At 42.5% G+C, this 22379-nt stretch overlaps 2 protein-coding genes across 5 annotated transcripts in view; one reads left to right on the top strand and one right to left on the bottom strand.

Moving 5' to 3' along the window:
• Positions 1-2008, bottom strand: part of TCHP (trichoplein keratin filament binding) — a 6845-nt gene extending 4837 nt beyond the window's left edge. Inside the window, exon 1 of the mRNA XM_031555908.1 lies at positions 1976-2008. Coding sequence (XP_031411768.1) covers positions 1976-2008 — 33 coding nt within the window. The remainder of the gene's footprint in view (positions 1-1975) is intronic.
• Positions 2009-2876: 868 nt separating this feature from the next.
• GIT2 (GIT ArfGAP 2) lies at positions 2877-22373 on the top strand. 4 transcript variants are annotated; one of them, XM_010720366.1, is made up of 19 exons: positions 2877-3041; positions 3510-3622; positions 3991-4096; positions 4462-4548; positions 4697-4827; positions 4942-5036; positions 5614-5659; positions 7157-7205; positions 7873-7945; positions 8289-8386; positions 8646-8757; positions 9053-9195; positions 9661-9810; positions 12146-12394; positions 13910-13999; positions 17016-17098; positions 17202-17384; positions 21239-21302; positions 22055-22373. In XM_010720366.1, exons 1-19 carry the CDS (start codon positions 2892-2894, stop codon positions 22265-22267), a joined length of 2235 nt encoding a protein of 744 aa, XP_010718668.1. In that variant the 5' UTR covers positions 2877-2891; the 3' UTR covers positions 22268-22373. The 4 variants fall into 4 exon arrangements, with proteins under 4 accessions (XP_010718668.1, XP_010718667.1, XP_010718669.1 ...); XM_010720365.1 differs by having other exon boundaries at positions 7154-7205; XM_010720367.1 differs by lacking the exon at positions 13910-13999 and having other exon boundaries at positions 7154-7205.
• The last annotated feature ends 6 nt before the right edge of the window (positions 22374-22379 follow it).

Here is a 22379-nt window from a genome sequence, read left to right as displayed (position 1 = left end):
GGGGAGCGGCAGCGCTGCGCGGATGGGAGCCGCGCTGACGGCGCTGCGGAGACAAAACGGTGCTCTGAAAACTCCTCCTCGTCCGCGCTGCTGCTCATCTGTAGCGCTGCTGTTCAGAACTGTTTTGGTTTTGTTTTTTGGAATAATAGCGTGTGTTTGTTGTCCGTCTCTGCCAGATCGGTGCGTTTTCTGTGGGTTGCGTTTGCCTGCTTTGTGTTTTTCTGTTCTGCGGATCTGATCGCTGATGTGGGCGGTGAAATGAATTAAAGCGCCGCAGCGTGAGCCAGTGGGGACGGCGGTGCGAGGAGGGGAAAGGAAAGGCGGGTCCGAGGGGGCTCAGAGGGCATCGGACCCCGGCAGCGCTGCCCGGAGCTGTGGTGCCACCTCCGTGAGGTGCCCGAGGCCGTGGATGGGCGCTGGGCAGCCTGAGCCGTGGGCAGCCGGCACACGGCCTGTTCGATCTGCAGTGTTTGATCCACGTTGGCTTCCCCAGCTTCTCTTTGCTTCTTTGGGACCACAAGTGGTTGTGCTGTGCACGAGTTTACGTGCTCTTTTCTGCTGCGTTTCCTATGCTGGGGCAGGAGCTCACTTCTGGTACCCGCAGAGCACGCCTGTCCTTGCACACTTCCTGTTTTGAAGCGCTCTGCCATGTTCCTGAAAGCAAACTTGAGAGATCTTTTGAGCTTTTGTTGTGTTCTGCCACCGGTGTAAGCGTATTTGAGTTGTATTTGTACCCGTATCGCCTTTAAAAACAGACTAAGCTCCAACACGGACATCTAATTTAATCCTGAAATAACAGTCCTCCTATAACCTGACAGCCCTCTGTCAGAACCAACCTGTCTGAACTGAATGGAAGCCCACAAATCTTCGTGTAGTTCAATTAAAACACCACCTGCAATTAAACCAGCGTGTCTTTGAGAGCAGGTTGCAGTGCTGAACTCCTGCTGCTGTTTGGCCAGCCTCGTACGCAGTGTGTGGGAGCTCAGATTGCCAGCAAGGCTTCTGCTTTTCTCTTCAGAAGAGTGCTGAAGCCTCCTTTCTGCTATGGAATGACCAAATAAACAGGAGCTTACTTTGCTGTAGCTGAACGGAGCCGGTTATGTTGCATATTGACTGAGCAGATCATGACCACAGAATCACAGAATCACCAAGGTTGGAAAAGACCTGCAAGATCATCCAGTCCAACCACTCACCCATCACCAATAGTTCTCACTAACCATGTCCATCAACACAAAATCCAAAAGTTCCTTGAACACCCCCAGGGTCAGTGACTCCACCATCTGGCTGGACAGCCCATTTCAGTGCCCGACCACTCTTTCAGAGAAGTAGTATTTCCTAATGTCCATCCTGAATCTCCCCTGGTGCAGCTTGAAGCCATTCCCTCTAGTTCTGTTACCATTTACACGAGAGAAGAGGCCAACCCCCAGCTCACTACAAACTCCCTCCAAGTATAGAGAGCAATAAGGTCTCCCCTGAGCCTCCTCTTCTCCAGACCGCTCCTCATAAGGGCTGTGCTCCAGACCCCTCACCAGCTTTGTTGCCCCTCTTTGAACCCGCTCCAGGGCCTCAATGTCTTTCTTGCAGCAAAGGACCCAAAACTGGACACAGTACTCGAGGTGCAGCCTCACCAGAGACGAGTACAGGGGGACAATCACTGCCCTGTTCATGCTGGCAAGCCAGGATGCCATTGGCCTTCTTGGCCACCTGGGCACAGTGCTGGCTCACGTCCAGCCGAGCATCAATCAATGCCCCCAGGTCCATTTCCTCTACGCAGTCTTCCAGCCACTCTGCCCCAAGCCTGCAGTGTTGCCTGGAGTTGTTGTGGCCAAAGTGCAGGACCTGACATTTGGCCTTGTTAAACCTCATCCCACTGGCTTCAGCCCAGCTATCCAGGCTGTCCAGATCCCTCTGTAGGGCCTCACTACCCCCAGGCAGATTGATACTTCCAGCCAACTTGATGTCATCCAGAACTTACTGAGGGTGCACTCAATGCCCTCATCCAAGTCATCGATAAAGATATTGAAGAGAACGGGCCCCAGCACCGACCCCTGAGGAACACCACTGACCAGTGACTGAAACCAGGAGCACAGTGGCTTTCAGATCACATTGATGTATGATTGAGTGTATGATGAGGCTGTCTGTGATGAAAAGGGACGAGGCTCGTTAGTCTGGAAGGATGCCTCCAGCCTTGGGTTGTTAGGCTGGGGTTAACGCAGCTCATTTTGTTATGTTTTTCTCTCTTAGAAGTGAAAGTTGTTACAATAATGGAATGTTTAACAACGAGGATGCAAGCTCCTTATTACTGTGTTTTTTAACAATATACACTTCAGTTTGGCTCTGGGCTATGTGATAGTTATCATCTATCAGTAGATGCTGCCTTCCTTTGTGAGCTGTGGCTCGAACGGATTTGCCTGCATTGCCTTCAGTGCACACAGCATCAGTTCTGCTCAGAAACCACATCAGTGATCAGATCTCACGTTTCATGGATTCAGTATATTTATTGCACGGGTCACAGCAGGAGACTTTTGTGATGCACAATTGCTTAGATGTATTCTGACACAATGCAAGAAGAGCTCTCATCAGATACAGGCTTGTGTTGTACTCATTCAGCCTCAAACCCATCTTTGGATTTGGAGTTATGTAGTTTTCCAAAACAGAGGAGATCTTGAATTCCTTTTTCCTCCTGCAGTGTGCCAGCTCTGACAATCTGTCTTGCTGCTCACTTTCTCTTCCTGCAGGGTTCTTGGCCCATGAAGCCTCTTCTGTCACTTACAGAAACTGGAGTTGCTTCCGAGAGCAGTAAAGCTAAAGTTAAAATGCAGAGTTCTAAAACACAAAGTCATTTTACACTCTGAAATAAGAAGTCACGTTGCCTTCTGTGGTTGTAATAAATGTATTCTTTTTCAGATCCTTGTTGGGCATCCATAAACAGGGGAATTCTGATTTGCGATGAGTGCTGCAGCGTTCACCGGAGTTTGGGGCGTCATATCTCTCAAGTGAGACATCTCAAGCACACACCATGGCCTCCAACACTGCTGCAGGTAAAGAGCAATGGCATCTCCTCCTTCATTAAAGCCAGAATTTCTTTGTGGTATTTCTATATATATATATAAAAATAATTTTTATTTTTCTTGTTTTTGCCATGGAGGATTGATAAAATCAGTAATATCTTTTTTATTTGATACCTTTGTTTTGGGAAGGGACCTTCAATTTTTCTTTCAGCCTTGTGCAATGCATCTGATTCAACCTAAATCTTCTGTGTATAGCATGCTTCTCTTTGATAGAGATGTGGAGAGAATTGGAAGGAGGTTCATAATACATTCCACACAACAGCCTCCTAAACATCAGCTGGGCTCTGATACCCCAGTAGGTTTTAGGTGCTGGTGCACAGAATACTGAGTCAGTGCCATCCTGCTGCTGGCTTCACAGTACTTGCAGCTTTCTGATGAGTCAGTCTGTGCTAGCAGCAAACATTCTTCACTCCTGCCTGTATACATTTTGGATTTCAGATGGTTGAAACACTGTATAATAATGGTGCTAACTCCATATGGGAACATTCGTTGCTGGACCCTGCTTCTGTTATGAGTGGAAGGCGCAAAGCTAACCCTCAGGATAAAGTGCAGTAAGTGGAAAATTACAGATCTTTTCTTTGTAGAGGTGTGATTGTTTTATTCAGCAGTGACATAGGCAGCAAGGTGTACACGGGAACCTAAGTATGTTTTGTTTCTGAAGATAGGAGAAGTAGTAAACTACTTGTTTGTTCACAGATGTCCTGGTTTTATGGTCTTTCATTGGTATTCCGTGTCAGATTTTCTGTTTTAACATAATTCTCAATGATTACTGTTCAATTTATTTCAAAGATGGAAATACAGCTTCAGTTCTATGAGCTCTCGGTTCCTGATGTCTTGCTTGGAATAGTAATAGTTGATGTCTATTGCTTCGAAAGCACTAACATTTCTTCCCATTTTGTTGCTTGGGGTTTCTCTGCAGTCCCAATAAAGCTGAATTCATTAGAGCAAAATATCAAATGTTAGCATTTGTTCATCGCTTGCCGTGCCGTGAGGATGACAGTGTAACTGCCAAAGATCTCAGTAAGGTGAGTTTACTGGTGGCTTTTTTTTTGTTCATCCTGGCAGCATACAGAAGCTCCAGCTTGTGTGTAACAGCACACTGAAATCTAACTGAATTTAGTTGCTTTTGACTTAACTGTTGCTGCTGTTCAGCACTGTTATGTAAACAAACACAGCTTGACTTCAGCCTGAAGCAGCTTTTTATGTAATATATGAATATATAGAGATTCTGGAGATGTGGCTGGTTCAGAGGCAATGATGTAGGTTAACTTGGAGAAAAAAACATTATATAAAACAGCTGCAGCAAGAATTCTTGTATAACTGTTTCTAAAAGCATCGCTGAATCACCGTTACTGCCTTTGTGTTGAATAGAATCCTCCTCCTTTTTCAGCAACTCCATTCCAGCGTGAGGACGGGGAACCTGGAGACGTGTTTGCGATTGCTCTCCTTGGGAGCCCAAGCCAACTTCTTTCATCCTGTATGAATCTGGTTTTCATTATTTTGATGCGTGATCCATTTTTAGTGTTTGTAGTATTGATGCAGATTTCAGATGACGTGTTATATTTCAATGGTGTATTCAAAGCTGTTGATGAAATAGTGATGTGCTTTTTCTTACTGACCTGTAGGAGAAAGGAAACACCCCGCTCCACGTTGCTGCTAAGGCAGGACAGACCTTACAAGCAGAGTTATTAGCAGTGTATGGTGCTGATCCTGGCACACAAGATTCCAATGGAAAAACTCCAGTTGACTATGCAAGGTAGAAGGCTCTGACACGTGATGTTTTTAAATGTTTGTGTTTAAATTTTTCTTTTTGTATAACTTACAGAGGAGTAACTAATAGAACTCTTCTTTGTATGTTTGTGTAAACCAGACAAGGTGGGCACCATGAGCTGGCAGAGCGCCTGGTAGAAATTCAGTATGAACTCACTGACAGGTTAGCTTTCTATCTCTGTGGCAGGAAACCAGGTGAGTAGAAAAATCTGCACCCCTATGTCTTTCTATGTTAATTGTTGGGCGGTTCAATCTGTGGTATATATTGTTTCCACGTTACCACACTTGTCCCTTGTATATATTAGAAAATTAAGGGTTTATTACATATAAGGTCAGATGAGTACTCTTGAGTTTCAGGGAAAATACAATTTCTGTAATGCTGATTAGTCTGCAGGGAATATTGCAGAAGCACTGAACTAAAAAAACTTTAGTTTATTCTAATTGAAATGCAAAAGCAGAGGAGCATCCAATTCAACGAGTGCTTCTTTGAAGGTACACACTTGGAAATTTTTAGCCATTAGGTTCCATAAGGGCACCTGCATTGGAACTGAAGGTTATTTAGAAAAATAATGGGGTTGATAAGACTTAATTGGAAGCTTTTATTACATGAGCAAATCGCAGTAGGAACCTTCTTTGGAGACTTGCTAGCTTCCTGTAGTTGGAAATTGAGTGACTTGCAAGATAGTCTGTCGTGGGTTTGCAAATATCCCTGGGTTTCTCGCTGCATCTCCCACTAACAGCCTATTAAAGCATAGTTTGTTTTCAACTCTAGATCATAAAAATGGACAGCACTTTGTTATACCTCAGATGGCGGATAGGTGAGTTTGACATGCCTGAAAGCTGTTTGTAAACAGACAATCCTTAAGAGTTAGACTAAAAACCTTCCTCTTTGAAATAACTTCTAAGCTTCTTGTCGTTTTAACTTTTTATGACCTGCTTTTATCAATCTTAGACACAATCAGAAAATTATAGAAGCTCATTGTTTGTTGAAATGCAGATGGAAAATTAAATACATGAATATTTCTGGGAAACAGATTTTATAAAATAATGTATAAAATAATTATAAAATAATTTTGTAATGTTTCCTGATACTGCATTTTTAAACGCATGTTTGCAGAAAAGCAGAATTTCTGACAGTGTTTGTACTTCTGGTCACGAGTGCTCTTAAATTTTGATTGCAGTCAGTCAAATCATTTTTTGTATTAAAAATATCATGTATTAATCATAAGTCATAAACATTTTTCTTTTATTGCCACGCCATTGGAAATAAGACGGCTGTAAGTAAACTGCTGTTCAGTTTATTGCTATCATCTCTGAAGAGCTGTAAGACAAATAAAAATTACTATGTAATTATTGGTTAAAAAAAAAGCCTACTGATAGGATCTGTTACTTTTTAATATCATGTAGTCAGCTGTTAGGCTAAGTACAGTGCAAAGTATTTTGCAGAGCAGGGTAAGCATCGTTTTCTACATTGCACGAAGAAAGAAGCTAACATGGGGAAAACAACTCATTCAGAGATGCATTTTAGGATGCAGAGCCTGGAGTGCAACTTGACTGTCTCACCTCCACTTGATGTCCTCTGCTGGTCTTTTAAGTTTTATTTTATATTATTTTTCTTAGGTAGGCAGCAGCCTACATGATTCCCTGTGATGTTCAATCATGCGGAGATTTACTTGAGCCATTTCATCTTTGTAGGTCAGGGATGTCATCCCCTGGGTGGTAGAAGTATGGGCTTAAAATTTGTCAGCTTTCTAATCTCTGTCTTTTATGATTAATTCAGTTGAGCTGCAGAATTTTCATCTTGTGCCTCATGTTCAAGGCTGGGAGCTAGCAGAACAGCTTATTTCCCAACTGGTACAGAATAATGTAAAGCAGGGCCTGTGGCTGCAGCCCTTTGGCAGCCTGATGGTCACATACCTCCTGCACTGTCCAGTGGAATAAATCCTGTTTGTTTCCTACAGACGAGTTTTGGTCACAGTTTAGCATGTTTTTCAGGTTCTCCACAGAAAACATTTTGTTGCTTTACAACTACACATTTGTGTACAGAAATGCTTTATCACTCCTTGAGCTATGCAGATATGTACTTCTATTCTGAAGGGTTGTTGGGATTCTTTTGATTTTGTTTTATTTAGCAAAGTGTAAGAGTCTGCTAATTAGTGTATTGGTAATATTGGAAAGGTTGATGTGCTAAAGACTGTATGAAATACTAACAGCATCAAATAAAAGAGGTTTTAATCATTGAAATGTGTGGGATTTATCTTTAAAGTAGCCCTTAATGCTGTAGATGTAATGATCACTTTTTGTTTTCATAGCAGTCTGGATTTATCAGAACTTGCAAAAGCAGCTAAGAAGAAGCTTCAGTCTGTAAGTAGAACTTCCGTGCTGTGCAGCACTGTTACTGTAGTGTGGCAAATACTGCACTTCATCCTTCAAGCTGGTATTTCAGCTCTTATCAATTGCTAAACAAATAAATGACAATTTGTACGTTAAATGCTATTATTTGCTTCTAACTTTCTGGGAAGCCAAAATAGATTGTTGCTGTCTGCTGGTGAGTTGTTGTTAACACAGACTGGCTAGTGTTACTAAGGTGCTTGTGATCAAATCCTTATACAGGTTAGGGAAAGAGCTTTTAGCTGAAGCAGATTGAACCAGAAGACGAGAACTCATGTCAGGAGGAAGCACAACTGTGATGATACTGTTCTAACCAGCAATGTCTATTTTAACATGCTGGTAGTAGTTAATTTAAATGCATAGCTAGCTACAAGAAGATAGATTCCTGCGTTGTATTTTTGCAGGTTGGGGTAGGTTGACCCCAGCCAGCAGCCCAGCACCAACACATCCCCTGCCAGCAGGACTGCTCTGTGACTCACACCTGCTTCATGCTTAGCTGCTTGCTTCTCAGCCTGCATAGTTACACGAGGTGGAAGAGCAACATTGGAAAGCAAAGTTGTGCTCTTCTATTTTCAATGTTATAGAGGTCTTAATAGGTTCAGTTTGATTTTCAGCTGTAACTTTTCTCTTCTACTCCTAGCTAAGCAACCACTTATTTGAAGAACTTGCCATGGATGTGTATGATGAAGTTGACAGGAGGGAAACAGATGCAGGTGAGCAGAACATGTATAAAACATGAATTGTTACATCACAAAGATGATGCTAGTTGCAAGCATGTGTTCTGTATAGAATACTTTTGTGTTAAGAAATTACTGATAGTGGTAGTTTCTTTTATTGTATTCAGATGCATGTACATTTAAGTGCTTTTTGTTTGGTTGGTTTTGTTTTTCAAAGTAAAGAGAGCTCTGAGGAAAGAAAAAATCTTTCGTTGAATTGATTGATTTTTGTGCTTGAAATTGTGGTCTTTGTTTCTTTGACAAGAAACACTGCCAGATAGCACAGACAGTTTAATCCTTTGTTATTTATTATTTTTTTTTCTTTTCCTTCCTTGAGCAGTTTGGCTTGCTACTCAGAATCATAGTACTCTTGTGACAGAGACCACAGTGGTCCCTTTTCTTCCTGTAAATCCTGAATATTCCTCAACCAGAAATCAGGTATATGATCCTCTTAATACTATAAAGCTATTCTTGTTTAATAAGCCAGTTATCCTAAGTAATATTGCTCTACTGTACTTTATTATTGTAGAAGAGTTGCAACTGTTTGTGAAGAGGGTTAAAAATGTTTTGCATTACTTCTTCCCTAGAGTTCTGCAGATGCTTCATTGAACAGACTGTAGTCTGTTTTGCCTGAAAACTGTGCTGTTCATCTAGTATGTGACACTTATTAATTTTATAAATATTATCTCTAACTTAGGGAAGGCAGAAACTGGCTCGGTTTAATGCTCATGAGTTTGCTACGCTAGTTATAGATATTTTAAGTGATGCCAAACGAAGACAACAGGGGAATCCTCTCTCTGGTTCAAAAGGTGAGTTTTGGTTGGCAGCTCTTTCATTTAGCCTATCATTCAATTGAATTACTGCAGTCTTGCAGTAATTTAATTGATGTGATAGGATAGCATCATTCAGAAGTACTATTACTATGAAGTATGATGAAGAAAGAAACTGATAATGTTTTTATATGACAAAAAGAACTAAATTAGCACATGGATAGCAAACTGCACTGTCTGTCTGGTTGTAGAGCTTATTTATTTAACTATTTTTATGCACTTCCATTTCTCCTTCAAACTTTTAGTATGTTTTAAACTGGATTTTGATTGACAGAAAATGTGGAACTGATACTCAAATCAATCAGCAATCAACATAGCAGTGAGAGTCAGGATAATGACCAGCCTGATTATGACAGTGTTGCTTCAGATGAAGATACTGATCTGGAAACAAATGCAGCTAAATCAACAAGGCAGAAGGTGGGTTTGAGCTATTGGTACACACAGCAAATGTCCTTCATAAAGCTAATCTGAAGTCAAGGGAAATTAATAAATAATCAGACAACAAATAATTAATTTTCAACTTCACTTTAGAATTATCCCTCAGTCTATGTATACTTTCTTACAGAATTAGATGTTGTGACATATAGAATTTATACTGTAATTAAAAGGCTGCTTCAGAAAAATAAACAGTGCCATTGTGCATGTCACAAGATAAGACCTGATTGCACAGATGAAATTGGATCTACTGAAGTGCTTTTAATCAGTGGTTACATGGGATTTCACAAACTTTACTTCTTCCTACTCTAAAAATATTCACAGTGCATCAATGCTGACTTGAGTATGTTATGCCATTCCTGAAAGTAATGCAGCATGGCGAAAGAGGGGGCAGTCACTGTCCTGTTTTCTTTCAGCAATCTCAGAGTTTTCTCTCTCTGTTTCTAGAGCCTGGATTCAGACTTGTCAGATGGACCAGTGACAGCCCAAGAGTATCTGCAAGTTAAAAACGCACTGGTGGCTTCTGAGGTTAAGATTCAGCAGCTAATGAAAGTGAACATCAACTTGAGTGATGAGCTGAGGATCATGCAGAAAAAGGTAACAAGCACAATAATGTAACCCCATCCAATTATGTGGTTTTAATTGCCAAACTGCTGAAACTGAAGATGCAATGACCCAATATGAGAATAGTGAGAAGATCTTTAAAGTGGACCTGCTTTAGAGTTAGATAGGAGATAGGAACATGTTTTTGTAGCAGAACTTACACGTGTATCGAGCTGACTGTCCTGTTTGTCACCCTAGTCTAGAGAAGGCTGAGTGTTTCTTTAGATGGATTCCCCTACCCAGTGTTAAAAGCCCTGTTTTCCAGATGGTTACAATACTGCAGTACATATAGCACATCCTGCAGGAGGCTCTCCTTAAAGAAAAAGTTGGCTTCAGAGTGTTCAAGCTGTCCTCTTGCAGAGAAACCTGTGCTCAGGACTTTTTTTCCCCCCCGTGTTCTTTTGGGTCAAGGAGGCACCACTGACCTCTTACAATCTGATGCCCAGATAATTCAGCAAATTCAAATATCCTTGGCTATTTGATGCCAACTTTTTATTACAGTTCAGCCTTTGAGATCTATTGGAACAGTGAATACAGAGGAGCCAAAGACATCTCAGGATGTTTTCTTGTTTTGTTTTTTTTTTTCCAATAGCTTGTACTGATGAAGCATTTTTCTGTATCTGTTGAATTAACTTTTCATTGACATTGAGTTTCTTGAAACAGATTTAACCTACGTGTGGGGGGAAAAAAAATTAGGGCCTATGAATTAATGATACTTCAGTGCATGCTTATGTGATGTGGCAAAAGAGATCATTGCTGCAGTAGGACTCATTTTGAAAAACAACACAGCTGGGGCTCACTTATCTTGGAGATGTTATGTCCTGGTGATGTGCAGAGCTATGGGACTTAAGTCGGTGCTTGGTGACTCTGCAGTGCAGCAGTTTGCCTCTGTGGGACACAGGACAGGGAGAAGCAGTAACAGTTGGATTATCTCTGAGCTACTGGAAGCTGCAGTTCAGTATGGGGATTGTCTGCTGGGTTATTTGTGGCAAGGCACCAATACACCTGTACTGCTTCAGCAGCTCTAGTGCAATAGATGTCATTCAAAAGGCTCTCTTCTTTTTACTATCATTTCATTTTCTAAGCAGGGGTTTAGAAGGTCACAAACCTGTTAGAAACTTTGTTTTAAAGTCCACTTTACCTATCACCTTATTAGCTAACAGAGCACCTGATCTTCTGCATTACTGTTATCAAATACGCTAATTAAAGGGGAGGCACCTGATGAGGGCCACTTTAGGGGAGATTATCCCTCAGTTAAGAGGAAAATAGTTCTCTTGCTTCAATGGGCATTCTGATGGGAAGGTTCTCATGCCTGCAGATTTTTCTAAAAACATATAGGTGCTTAAGAGCTTGCTGTGTATTTACATTAACTGCTGGATTAAACTGCACCTAAAGCAGGTTACGAGGAGTGGCAGAAGCTAGGAAAAAAGAAGCTACAGATTTCACCTCTATCAAAATAAAGATGTTTAAATAAGTGCTGTTCTTCAGGTTGCATGTGGTTATAGTAAATGCTAGCAATAAATGCACCATTTCATGTTTAAAAGGCCATCATCTGTTTGAATGTATATATGTATCTGTATATTGTTAGAAAATTGCTGAGGCATAATTTTTTCTACATTTTTTTCTTTATGATGTGTTAATATAGCAAACTTACTCTTAGTAGCTCCATAAAAATTCAGGGTTGTTGCAATTTTACTATCCATCAAATACATGTAATAAAAAAGAGCTTTAAAATTATTTCTTGTTGGCTTCTTAGAAAGCAGTAGCTGATTCTTTATTTTCATAAGCTAAACTCTCCTCTTGCTTTGCAGAGCAAGCTCTGGTTTTCTTTGCACTGCCTCTGATGTCTGTGCTTTAGTTTGGGCCTTTTCAGATTTTGTGGGCCTTATGTTATAGTTCTCTAGAAGTTCTTGTGTTGACTGCTGAAATGGATCACCATGCTTGAACGAACTGTTCTTTTGGCAGCCCTTCCCCATGCATCCTCATTGTGTTATGTGATCCACATGCCACTACACCCAGGCTGGAAGGAACAGACTGTGTGGTTGGTTTTTTTTTTTCCTAACTACAGCAGCCAATTTTAAGATCCAGTTTGACTTGCAGCCCAGCAAACAAGTGCTGGAAATCAACTCAAATATTTGCCAGATCTGCAACATAGACATTTCTGTGCTTATACTAAACACATCAAATAGATTTCTGAAGAATAAATCAAACCCCAGCTCCTGGAAGCTGGATTTGCTAGTAAAGCAGACAAGCATGTATTGCCTGGTCAGTTTGCTTTTGATGCTTGCTATTAGAAAAACAAAGTCCCACTGCTAAACATTTCTTTCAGCTTCAAACGCTACAGAGTGAAAATACCAACCTCAGAAGACAGGCCACAACAAATATATATCAGGTCCAAACTGGTTCTGAATACACAGACCCTACCAACAATTCTTCCTTAAAGCGACGACCGTCTGCACGGGGTAGCAGGCCCATGTCCATGTATGAGACTGGATCAGGTCAGAAACCCTACCTCCCCATGGGAGAGGTCACATACCCAGAGGAAAGCATAACGAGATTGCAGCCTTTCCCTCCACACGTAAGTAAAACTGCTCATGCTTCTGCATTTCTCCTTTCGTTCAGCTTTTCTGTCTCTTCCAACTATACCTGCTTACCAAAGCTGCTCAACTGTTCACTTTGGAGGGAATTTGAACTGGAAGAGTTGTTACTGTTTGCTGTATTAACATGTCTGCAGGAGCCTGATGTTTTGAAAAGTAAAAGCTGTAACAGCTCTGGAACATTTAAGCTGAAGCTTTTGGCTTCTGCTCAGCTGTTTCTTTTAACTATGATATATTTTCCAAATATCACCCTATGACTGTTTGAAAACCAGGAGGGAGGTAGAAAGTAGTATTCTAAGAAGGTAGGTACAACTCATAGATTTATATCTTGAGGTATACAGATGCATGAGCATTTGTGGAACCCTAGAATGACATTTAAAAAAAATAAGAAAAAACCTGTAAGATCAGTAAGTATTGTAATGTATTGGATGATCAGTAAACATACAGAGAAGTTAGCATACAGAGAAGTTAGGCTTAGTAAGACATCAAAGATAAATGGAAAGTACTCACCAGTGTTGTAGGCTTGCAAGGAACCCCACAAGGAGCAATCTCCAGAAAGAAATCCTTCCTCAGTGCCAGTCAGCCCTTAAATGGGGTCTGGGGGAGGTGCAGCCAGGCTCCACCCCTTCCCCTCACACAGCTGAATCACCTTCACCTGTGCTCCCATGGCTGACTCAGTGCTCACCTCAGGTGGTCAATCACAGGTTCAGGCCATGGTCCAACAATTCCCTTACAAACCTGATGCCAACTTTTTCACTAGGCATCCAATTTCCTGTTCTAAGTTTGGAACTGGAGGCTAAAGGTGGTTTAGTTCCGTTAGATGAACAAATTCTTCTGAATTAGTGTTTTCTCATATGATGCATTGGTAGTGGTGAGGGAGCTCTGTTTTATCCACAAGGATTCTGCACTGATGTGGGAGGAGGGCAAACGTTCTGTTAGTGTTCCAAGCAGGACAGTGTGCACCCCAGGGAATCGGTACAGAAGTCTGTGTGCCGTTCCCTGTCCTCGCCCCTCCCTGCAGTTATGTTAAAAAGAACTTAAAAACTAAGAAGCCCGTATCATTTTAAATGATGTTGACATGTTAATAAGGCATTTCTGATAGAGAGAAACACTGGAATTCTTTCATCAGTGCCTATGCATGCGAAACACAACAGTGCTGCATTTGGGTCCTTTGCTTTCTGCATTTTGAAATTTGGGTCGAGGTAGTGGTTTTGAAGCACTGCTATGTGGAGGCTGGTTAATTTGGTATTCTGGTGAATGCATTTTATTCTCTGTGAAATTCGTCACCTCTAAAATATCAGGATTAGAATTACCACGAAGCCAATTGAATGCTTAATAAATTAAGTCTGCTCAGGCTCAGCCAAGTTCTCAGAATCGTTCTTGCTTTATGTCCTCTCGCACGTTTTTAAGAATGCTCCTTTATTTCAGTCAAGAATTATTTGTGTTTTGTTTTTGGTGTTGGTTTGCCCGAGTGTTTTTCTCTTTCCCATTTTTAGATCGGGAGGAGTGCGTTTGTGACCTCCTCTTCATCTCTACCTTCCTTCCCCTCCACGCTTTCCTGGTCAAGGGATGAAAGCACACGAAGGGTTAAGTACCTTCCCAATTGGCCTTTTACCTGGAGGAGGTGGCAATCTCCAAGAAGGCTTATGCCTCTGTCCTCTGCCCTTTTATGCTCACTAGCCTCCATGCTTGCACGAAGCAGAGTTTCATCTTTCCATTTCTTTGCACCATGCTGTGGATACTTTCCTCTCTAACTCCACAACGGCTAAAATCTTCAGTTTAACCCTGGCCACAGTCACTCCAAATCACTTGTTGAGCTGCATATCAATGAAAACAGCCAGAAGTTGGCTGCTCTTTGGAAAGGGATTTGGCAAGCACTCATTGATATTTCATAAGCCAATATGTAACTCCTCCTCTTGACTAAAATGCACTGCATGAGGCACGTGCATGTCCTAACTTCTGAGCCTGCTTTCTTTGGGGGCTATCAGTCTGCACCAATCCACGTCGATATTCACTGACTGTTTATCTTACAGGTGTTCATTACTTTGTTTGAAGTGAGTTCTTTCAGCATCCAAACACAGTGCCCAACGATTCTTTCAGTGTTGGCCAGCCTGCTTTCTGCTGACCTTAACAGATGGAAGTCTGAATGGGTGTGGGAATTGCTGTTAGCAAGACTGTTTTCAGGTCAAGGTGAAAGACTCTGAGTATGTGTAAAGGAAGCTTACACGGTATTCCATCAGGCTCAACAAAACCGTATTGAACAAAAACAGTTGACATCAGGGGGAAAAAATAGCAATGTTAAATGCGTTCTGCAAGCTCTTGTTGTTCCAAAGGTGCTGTCTTTACTGCAGCTTCTTGTGTCAACTGTTAGCTATTTTGAGAAGCCTCAGGCAGCTCCTTAATCTTTTAAAACCATTTTTCTCTTCCTTGTAGTGGAACATTTAAATCTGGTCTCGCTCAGCTTCATTTGCTAGAAGAAACCCTAAAAGCCAGCTTGCACGAGGACACACTTAGCATAACTAAACTGTTTGATAGCCTGGTCAGCACCAGCTTCTTTTGGCTATATTTTGTAGTTTGGGAACCTTGTAACAACTGTAAAATCAAGTTCCATTTGCAGCTGTAGAAGAACATCCATTTTTGGCTGCGCAGGGGCCCCCAGCGCCTAATGTGTCACAAACTCATGAGTGCTGAAGGTGAGCAGCCTTCAGTTTGCCTGTGGCCATTTCACTGCGCTGCCAGCTTGCACCACTTGCAGGAGGTATCCTCTGTCATCACAATGAGTTGATTGCATTTTGAGATCTTGCTGGTTAAACCTCTTCAACTTTGAAGGACAGAGAAACGTGAGGTCCTTCGGGGTGTTTTTAGATGTTTGTGGCTCATTTCATAGAAACTTGCAAGTAGTTTATATCCATTTTGTCATATTATATGTTCAGTGTTTAAGCTTGGCTTATTTCTGCGTTAAAACAAGACTCCCAAGAACAAACTTGAGAGGGAAGTGTTTGTATTTCTTGTAAGATTTAACTGTTTTTGAGAAGATCTTTTGGGGAGAGTTCTCCCTCTTTTTTTTTTTATTATTCCACTTTTTCTGTGTGGTTAATATAATGAAAACAGTACCATCTCGTTCAGTTCCTTGGAACATCATTGCAGTCTCTGCTCAAATTTTCAACATGACACAGAGTGTTTCTAAAAGCAGTCTGGGGGTTTGGGTGCTGAATGGTCAGACTGGCCTCTTTCCACCAGGATAAAGAACCTGCTTTCCAAATTCTTCCGTCCTTTTTATTATTATTATTTTGGCTCTAATGTAACTCCATATCAGTTGAGAAAATAACATATTTGCAAGGGGTGCTAGATATTAAAACCACAGGCTACATATAAAGTCCTTATTCTCAAAAAATGCCTGTCACTTTTTGGAGCTTATCTTTAGTAGCTATTCTCAGAGGTGAGCATTCAAAGAATCCTTGTTTTTTTTTCTTCCGTGCAAAGTAGCTGTAAAGTGAATGGAAAGCTCTCGTACTTTGGGTGTTTGAATTTGGTGGTGTTAGCAATAGGTAAGTGCTTAATAAATGGAATAGCTCATAACCAGTGAAAAATGTTTCCTTGTCACATTTTCGGTCCACCCTCGAGACAAAAGCATTGTTTCCTAACTGTAAGGATCTGGGATGCTGATTGAAGATATCTCTTACAATCTAACACTAGAGATTGCCTTCATCTCGACTTCAGAGTTTCTGCAGAGCTTTAGCTTTGGTTCTTCAGCAGGAATGGCAGAGAGCCCTCTTGGGTGAGCAGTGCCTGTGAACGAGGTGGGAGCTGATGCTGAGCCAGAGCTGTGTGTACAGTGATACTGATGTGTCTGGTTCTAAGTGGGTGAGCTGTAGCAGGCACTTCTGATGAGCCTTGCAGTTTTTAAGATTGGAAAAGGCAGATGTGTAGTGGTCTCAGAGCCTGCCTGAAGATGGGAGCGTGCCTCACAGGGCTTCAGATTGCAGGTCTGTGTGAATTGTAGAGATTGGCCTGATGGCAGGTGTTCCAGGAACTTGTAATGCCAGGAAATAAACTATTCTAGAAGGCTAGACCTGTTCAGAAAAGAAGCCTAGCTTTGTATTTCAAAGTCTGCTTTCAGTTTCTCCCTGACAGAGGGGCATTGTATTAGCATGTGTGGGGAGAGTGGGTGCTCTTGAGCTGCTGTGGTGCAAATACGGTCTTTTGTATTAGCAGCCCTCTGTTTGGGAGGGTAAAAGAACAAAAACAAACCCGGACATTTGAACAGGAGTTTAGGGTTAAAAAGAGCATCGTCCTTGCCAGGTGGGCTGGGTGCATTGCTGGGAGGTGCAAAGCTGGTCTGCATGAGAATAGGAGGTGGAAAATATTGGGCCTTTGGCTCTGTAAATTCTCCTTTCCTTCTGTGGTTGGCCTTAACTCTGGTTGGTCTGGCCTCCTACCCCTTGATCTGGGGACAGCTAGGTGTGCTGGGCTCTGGAGTAGCAGCAGGTGCAGGGGCTGTCATGCTAAAGGGCAAACCACATAGGTGGGGTGCAGTGCTTGCACTCCTCTTGGGGCTCTTCTTTCTTGCACGGTGCTGAAACAAATCTGCCTTTGTTGCAGGCCTCGAAGCTGGAAAAGCAGAGCAGCGTGCCTGAGAGCGACTATGATAACACCGCTGCCCCTCTGGAGCTGGAGGAGACGGGGTAGGTAGAGCTAATGCTGTAGCATTGTGCTGCTGGAGCACAGGGAAGTCGGTGGTGAGAAGCTCTGTACTGCAGGGCCGAGCTCAGCTTTGTTCCTTTGCAGTTCGGGCAGGAAGGGAAGGCAGAGGAGTGTCGTTTGGCAGGGAGAGGGGTCCATCCCTGAGGACACCGACACAGCCCCCAGCTCCAGTTTGCCCAGTACAGAAGATGTGATTCGGAAGACTGAGCAGATCACTAAGAATATTCAGGAACTGCTGCGTGCAGCACAGGAGAACAAGCACGACAGGTAAGGCACGTGTGCTGGAAAAGCTCTGGAGGTTATGAGAAAATGAATAAAATGCAAGCATTCTCAGAAGTACAGCTACTAGCTGCCTGTGTTCATACTGGATTTCACACACATGAGGAGTGTAGGTCTGTTCCCTGGTGTACGTCAAGTAATGAACAGCTTCAGTGTGTCAGCACAGCTTCAGCTCCCTTGGGGAACTTCTGGTCCATTTGAACAATTAATTTCCAGAATAACCATGAGCAAGTAAAAGCCGTAGTCACAGTCTGCTCATCAGGTAGTGCTCCTGCACAGCTCTTCTGGAGGACGAGGACTGTAAATAATAATTAGATCTTCCAAGTACAAACATGTTTTAGACGTGGAGCAGTGTTGGTCTCTAGATAAGCCAAACCTGGCAGGTCTCACTGTGAGCTGTGTGTCCTGCCTCCAGCCCTGCGTTCTGCACCCATCTCGGCCCATCAGAAGCTGCTGGTGATTTTTGTTAAACCCTGGCTTCCTGCCTTGCTGAGCGAAGTGCACAACAATGGGGCCACTCTTGTTCTGTGTTTTTTCCTTCTGGTACTTTTCTATTTTTAGAAAGGACAGTGCACGGCCTTTCCTTCTTCTCACACTGAATGTGAGTCCTAATGTGTTAGTGCTGAGCTCATTGCCCTGCCCATAACCTTTTCCACAGCAGTCCTTTGTTACTTGATTCTCACAGATAATAAGGAGCGATAGTAAGAGAAGCTTTAAATGAGTTTAGGTTTTACATATGTCAAGGCTTACCATATTTGAAATTAAAAAAAAAAAACTTAGGAAAAAACAATGCAGTGTACCCAGCTTTTAGCTGTTAAATTGAATAGATATTTAAGCAACTTGTGCTCTGTGTACCGTGCCTAGGCCATGGTGTTTGCCAGTACTTACTTACATGAGTATAATCTTCACTGAACTGTGAAGCTGTTTTCTTTGTTTTCCTGTTCCCTGGCTTTGTCTCAAGGGGCTGAGAATTGCTCAGGATGGAGGAGAATGATTCGTCCATTCCATCCCTGCAACAGGGGAACACTTCTTTGATAAACTGAGATAGCTGGGGATAGAACAGCTTCCAAATTCCTGCTGGCAGTGCTGTGGATAAAAGAATGGCATGCTGCATAGATGATCAGACAGTAATAAAATGATGCAAGAATACAATCTATTAATGGTACACCTTGTTCCCTTTTTTGTTTCCTGACTTTCTTCCATTCCTCTTCACTCCTCTGGCCCGTAGACCATTCAGGCGTGTGAGCACACTCAGGCTCAGACACAGCCTTGGCTGCTGCAGCACTCTGGTTCCCTGGGCTGAGAGAGCTCCCCTGCAGCCCCTGAGCAGCCCGCAGCCCGCTCCTGCCTCCTGGTACTCTGGCCTCTGTCCCTGCCTCCCAGGCACAGTGTCCTTTCTCTTTCTCTCTGCTGCCTTCCTCCCTCACGCGCAGTGGGCACAGGGGTTGTTAAAGGCTATGCATGAAATGCTTTGGAAGGTAAAGAAAATTCAGGTATCAAGTGCAGGGAGTTACAAGCCCAGGAGATCACTGGTTCGGTTGAAGCTCCTTAATGCAAAACAGAATTGCAGACTGGGACTGAGCTGTCCTAGCTTAAGATGTTCTTCTGTCTTTGCTGTACCTGTTGTTGTCCAAGGAGATGAACGATGATAACTGACAGCACAATATATGCTTGCTGCTTCTCTGCACTGTTGCAAAAGTGCACAATTTTCGTGATTCCCCGCATGCAACGTTCTCACTTTTCAGCTTTAGGTCTTCAACTTTTTATACAGCTGATGTATTAAACAAGACGATAATTTGATCTTGAATCAATTAAAAGAAAAAGTTAAATGTCTTCTAACCTGACCACGTATTTTATTAATGCCTAAAATAAAAATGAAACTTAAGTGAAGTGTTCTCCAAAACATAATTTCCCAAGTTTTAACCCCAGGTATTATTGCCAGCAAGAAGTGTCAGAAATGGAGGAAGAGTTTTGCCACCAGTTACTGGTGATGATGGATTCTCTTTTCTAAGCTGCCACAAAATCCCCTGATGTCTTCCTGGGACGTGTGTGAACACATCCAGTGCGTCAGGTTATTTCACGAGCTTGCTGTGAGCAGTAAAGCCATCCCTCCAAGACATACCATAAACTTCACGGTAACCTGGAGAAGGTGTTGTGAAATATGCATCATTGATCCTCACTTGGGTACTTTTAGGGTTTTATCCGCCCTGGTGCAGAGTTTAATCAGCAAAACTGGCTTTTTTATAGGTGAAGTGCTGTTCAGTGTGGTTTGCAGGGAACTAATTAATTTCTGAGTCACTTGCAGAATGGAAATTACAGTGGACTTGGAAGATTTCTTCCACTTGTAGGTTATTTGGAAGAACTTGGGTGATTGGAGACATACAGAAATACACTTCTTTTTAATTTCTTTTTTCAAGCAGTTTTCCTGCATTGCCAAAATGACCCCACTCTGTTGCTTCCTTCTCAGTGCATCTGCAACTGACCCATTTTTACACATTCGGTGTTGCAAGATGGCTGCATAACTGTGGGTTTTGGTTTTGGTTTTGTTGCTTGAAAGGGCAATGATCTCCCATAATCTACCACTGCTGGATGTTGTTCTTGAATGCTGTTGCTGTGATATTTCTGAGGTTCTTTTGCGTAAGACTGAGCCATCTTAATTAACTAATGCTGAAATGGAGTTTTTGAAGGATCAAAACCTTGAAGTAAGACTATTGCCTTGTTTTGAGAGACTAATTTTCACCTGGTGTGCAAGTCAGAAGTGAAATCTATGAGGACTAATGGAATCTGCATTTATTTGGTTAGCCATCACTGCTTAACTCAATAGAATTACTGGATATTTAGCCTAAAACTGAACTTCTGTGAAAGCAGTTGGTAGTTTAAAGCTGCATGTGTCTGTGAACTGCAGTATGAGAATGGTGAGTGGTGTTTGCTGTGTTGAAATGAAACACGAAATCAATTGAAACACTTTGGTTTTTGTAGAACTCAGATCCCGGGATGTTTTTAGCTGGATCCTTAATGGTTTAACTGCTTTTCTTGTAGTGGTGTGCCCTTCCAGTCTCTTGGTTTATGCAGAAAGGGCTCTTTCAAAACACAGACAGATCTTCCTGAAACAGCAGCGAGTTAACCTCACTCAGATCCCACGTGCAGAGAAATGTGTTTGCATCCACTTTTGGTTGTCAGCACTGCACTGAGTAAAAAACAGTTGGGTTTTCTTTTTTCCCCCAAAGCAACAGCAGATTTGTTTAAATATTGCCAAAGTGTGGAGCCTTTACTGCATGTCTGACTTCATGAGCTGCTTTGCTTGGGCACACTCTCCCACGCAGAGCAGCTCTGTCTGTTGTACACACACCAAACAGAACCAGCTGAGCGACTTTCTGCCCAATTTAGAGGCGAGCTCAGGGGCAGGGAGGAAATGCAAGTTATGACTTAGTGTGTAGTTAATATTCATAGACACGTGTTTTGTAATTGAGTACAAATTGGGACTTTTTCTGGCAGTGCTTGGCATAATAGATCTGGACAGCTGTTCCTTCAAACAGTGAGTGAAGAATGATGAAAACTGAAGAAAGGGTTTTGTGTTATTTCAGTTCTTGTTTTCTCTGAAGTCACGTTGTTACATACAAACCTGTGCTGCAGTGTGCTGGCAGTGCTTAGGAAGGGGGCACTAAGAATCACCAGCTGTGTGCTGGATCCGCTGCAGTTGCCTAAAGCACGGCCTACAAAGATACTCTTGGAATACGTATGGGGTTTTGTTACCCAGCTGTTTCTAAATAGCCAGTGAGCAGTGAAACTGAAGAGGAAAGGCAGTGCAGACGTGATGAATAATAGATTGCATCTTCTTGCAGCTATATACCGTGCTCTGAGAGAATACACGTGGCAGTGACAGAAATGGCAGCCTTGTTCCCAAAAGTAAGTGTGTTTTTGGCTTCATTCTCTGCTGGATTTCCTTGCTGTAAATGAGAAGCAGAAGGGGACGTGACCGGGTTGACTTTTGAATCTTTCATCCATATACTTACCTGCTAATCAGGAAAGGTTAATTTCTGTATTCGGGCCTCTAATTTTACCTTTGGACTTTCAACTTGAAGAAGTGCATGCAGGTCATGAAAACCTGGGAGCTACTTGCCTTTTGCTAAGGGAGTCGTGGGCCTTTACTGGAACTTAGCTAGACCCCCTGGTTTCTTTTTGAATGCCATTTCTTGTGTTTCTTAATGCAGATATGTGTAGATCTTCAATTGTGTAAATTTGAGGGAGTAAAATCTCCATCACAAAGTTACTGAGTGAAACTGGCAGGAGAATCTCACGCTGTTGTGCTTATTCTGAACTGACCATCTTCTGTGTGCTCTGCCCTGATACCAGCCAGGAAAATTTCCATTAGGAAATTTCTGAGTAACTTCTCAGAGAGCAGGAATCAGTATTCCCTGCATGTACTTGAGATTAAAGAGCTGAGATTCTGGGAACTTGTTTCATCCACCCCTACCCCACGTCTCTGCAGCGATGGCTTCTATCACAGAGCAGAGGGAATGTTCCAACGTGTCGTAGGAAACAGAGCTCTAGCAGCAGAGGGCCCACCTTAAAGAGCACTTGTCCAGCACTGCTGGGTAGTTAAAAGCCATCCTAAAACACTTTTGTTTTTCTGTCTGGTTCCACTTCTGCTTTCCCAGAAACCCAAATCTGAACTGGTAAGGACTTCTTTGCGCCTGCTGACATCTAGTGCCTACAGACTCCAATCCGAGTGCAAAAAAACCCTTCCTGTGGAGACGTGTCCCACGACAGACATCCAGCTGGTCACACAGCAGGTCATCCAGTGCGCCTACGACATCGCCAAGGCTGCTAAGCAGCTGGTTACCATCACAACCAAAGAGAACAACAACTGAGTCACACTTGGCTTTTTCGCTTTTTTTTTTAAAGGTTGAATTTCAAATATAGGTGTGGAACTGTTCGGATTTTTATGAGGAAAAACTAAAGGGGCAAGAAACCTCTTTTTTT

Source organism: Meleagris gallopavo, chromosome 17 (genome assembly GCF_000146605.3).
Source record: "Meleagris gallopavo isolate NT-WF06-2002-E0010 breed Aviagen turkey brand Nicholas breeding stock chromosome 17, Turkey_5.1, whole genome shotgun sequence".
Classification (NCBI taxonomy): domain Eukaryota; kingdom Metazoa; phylum Chordata; class Aves; order Galliformes; family Phasianidae; genus Meleagris; species Meleagris gallopavo.
The sequence above is the reverse complement of the archived record's forward strand: the minus strand, read 5'-3'. Positions and strand labels throughout refer to the sequence as shown.

Coding starts and splice junctions, on each gene's coding strand:
- GIT2 (XM_010720365.1), top strand. CDS start 2,892: ATGTATTCTTTTTCAGATCCTTGTTGGGCATCCATAAACAGGGGAATT. Junction 4,549..4,696: donor AAGCCAACTTCTTTCATCCT/GTATGAATCTGG, acceptor ACTGACCTGTAG/GAGAAAGGAAACACCCCGCT. Junction 7,206..7,872: donor CTAAGAAGAAGCTTCAGTCT/GTAAGTAGAACT, acceptor TTCTACTCCTAG/CTAAGCAACCACTTATTTGA.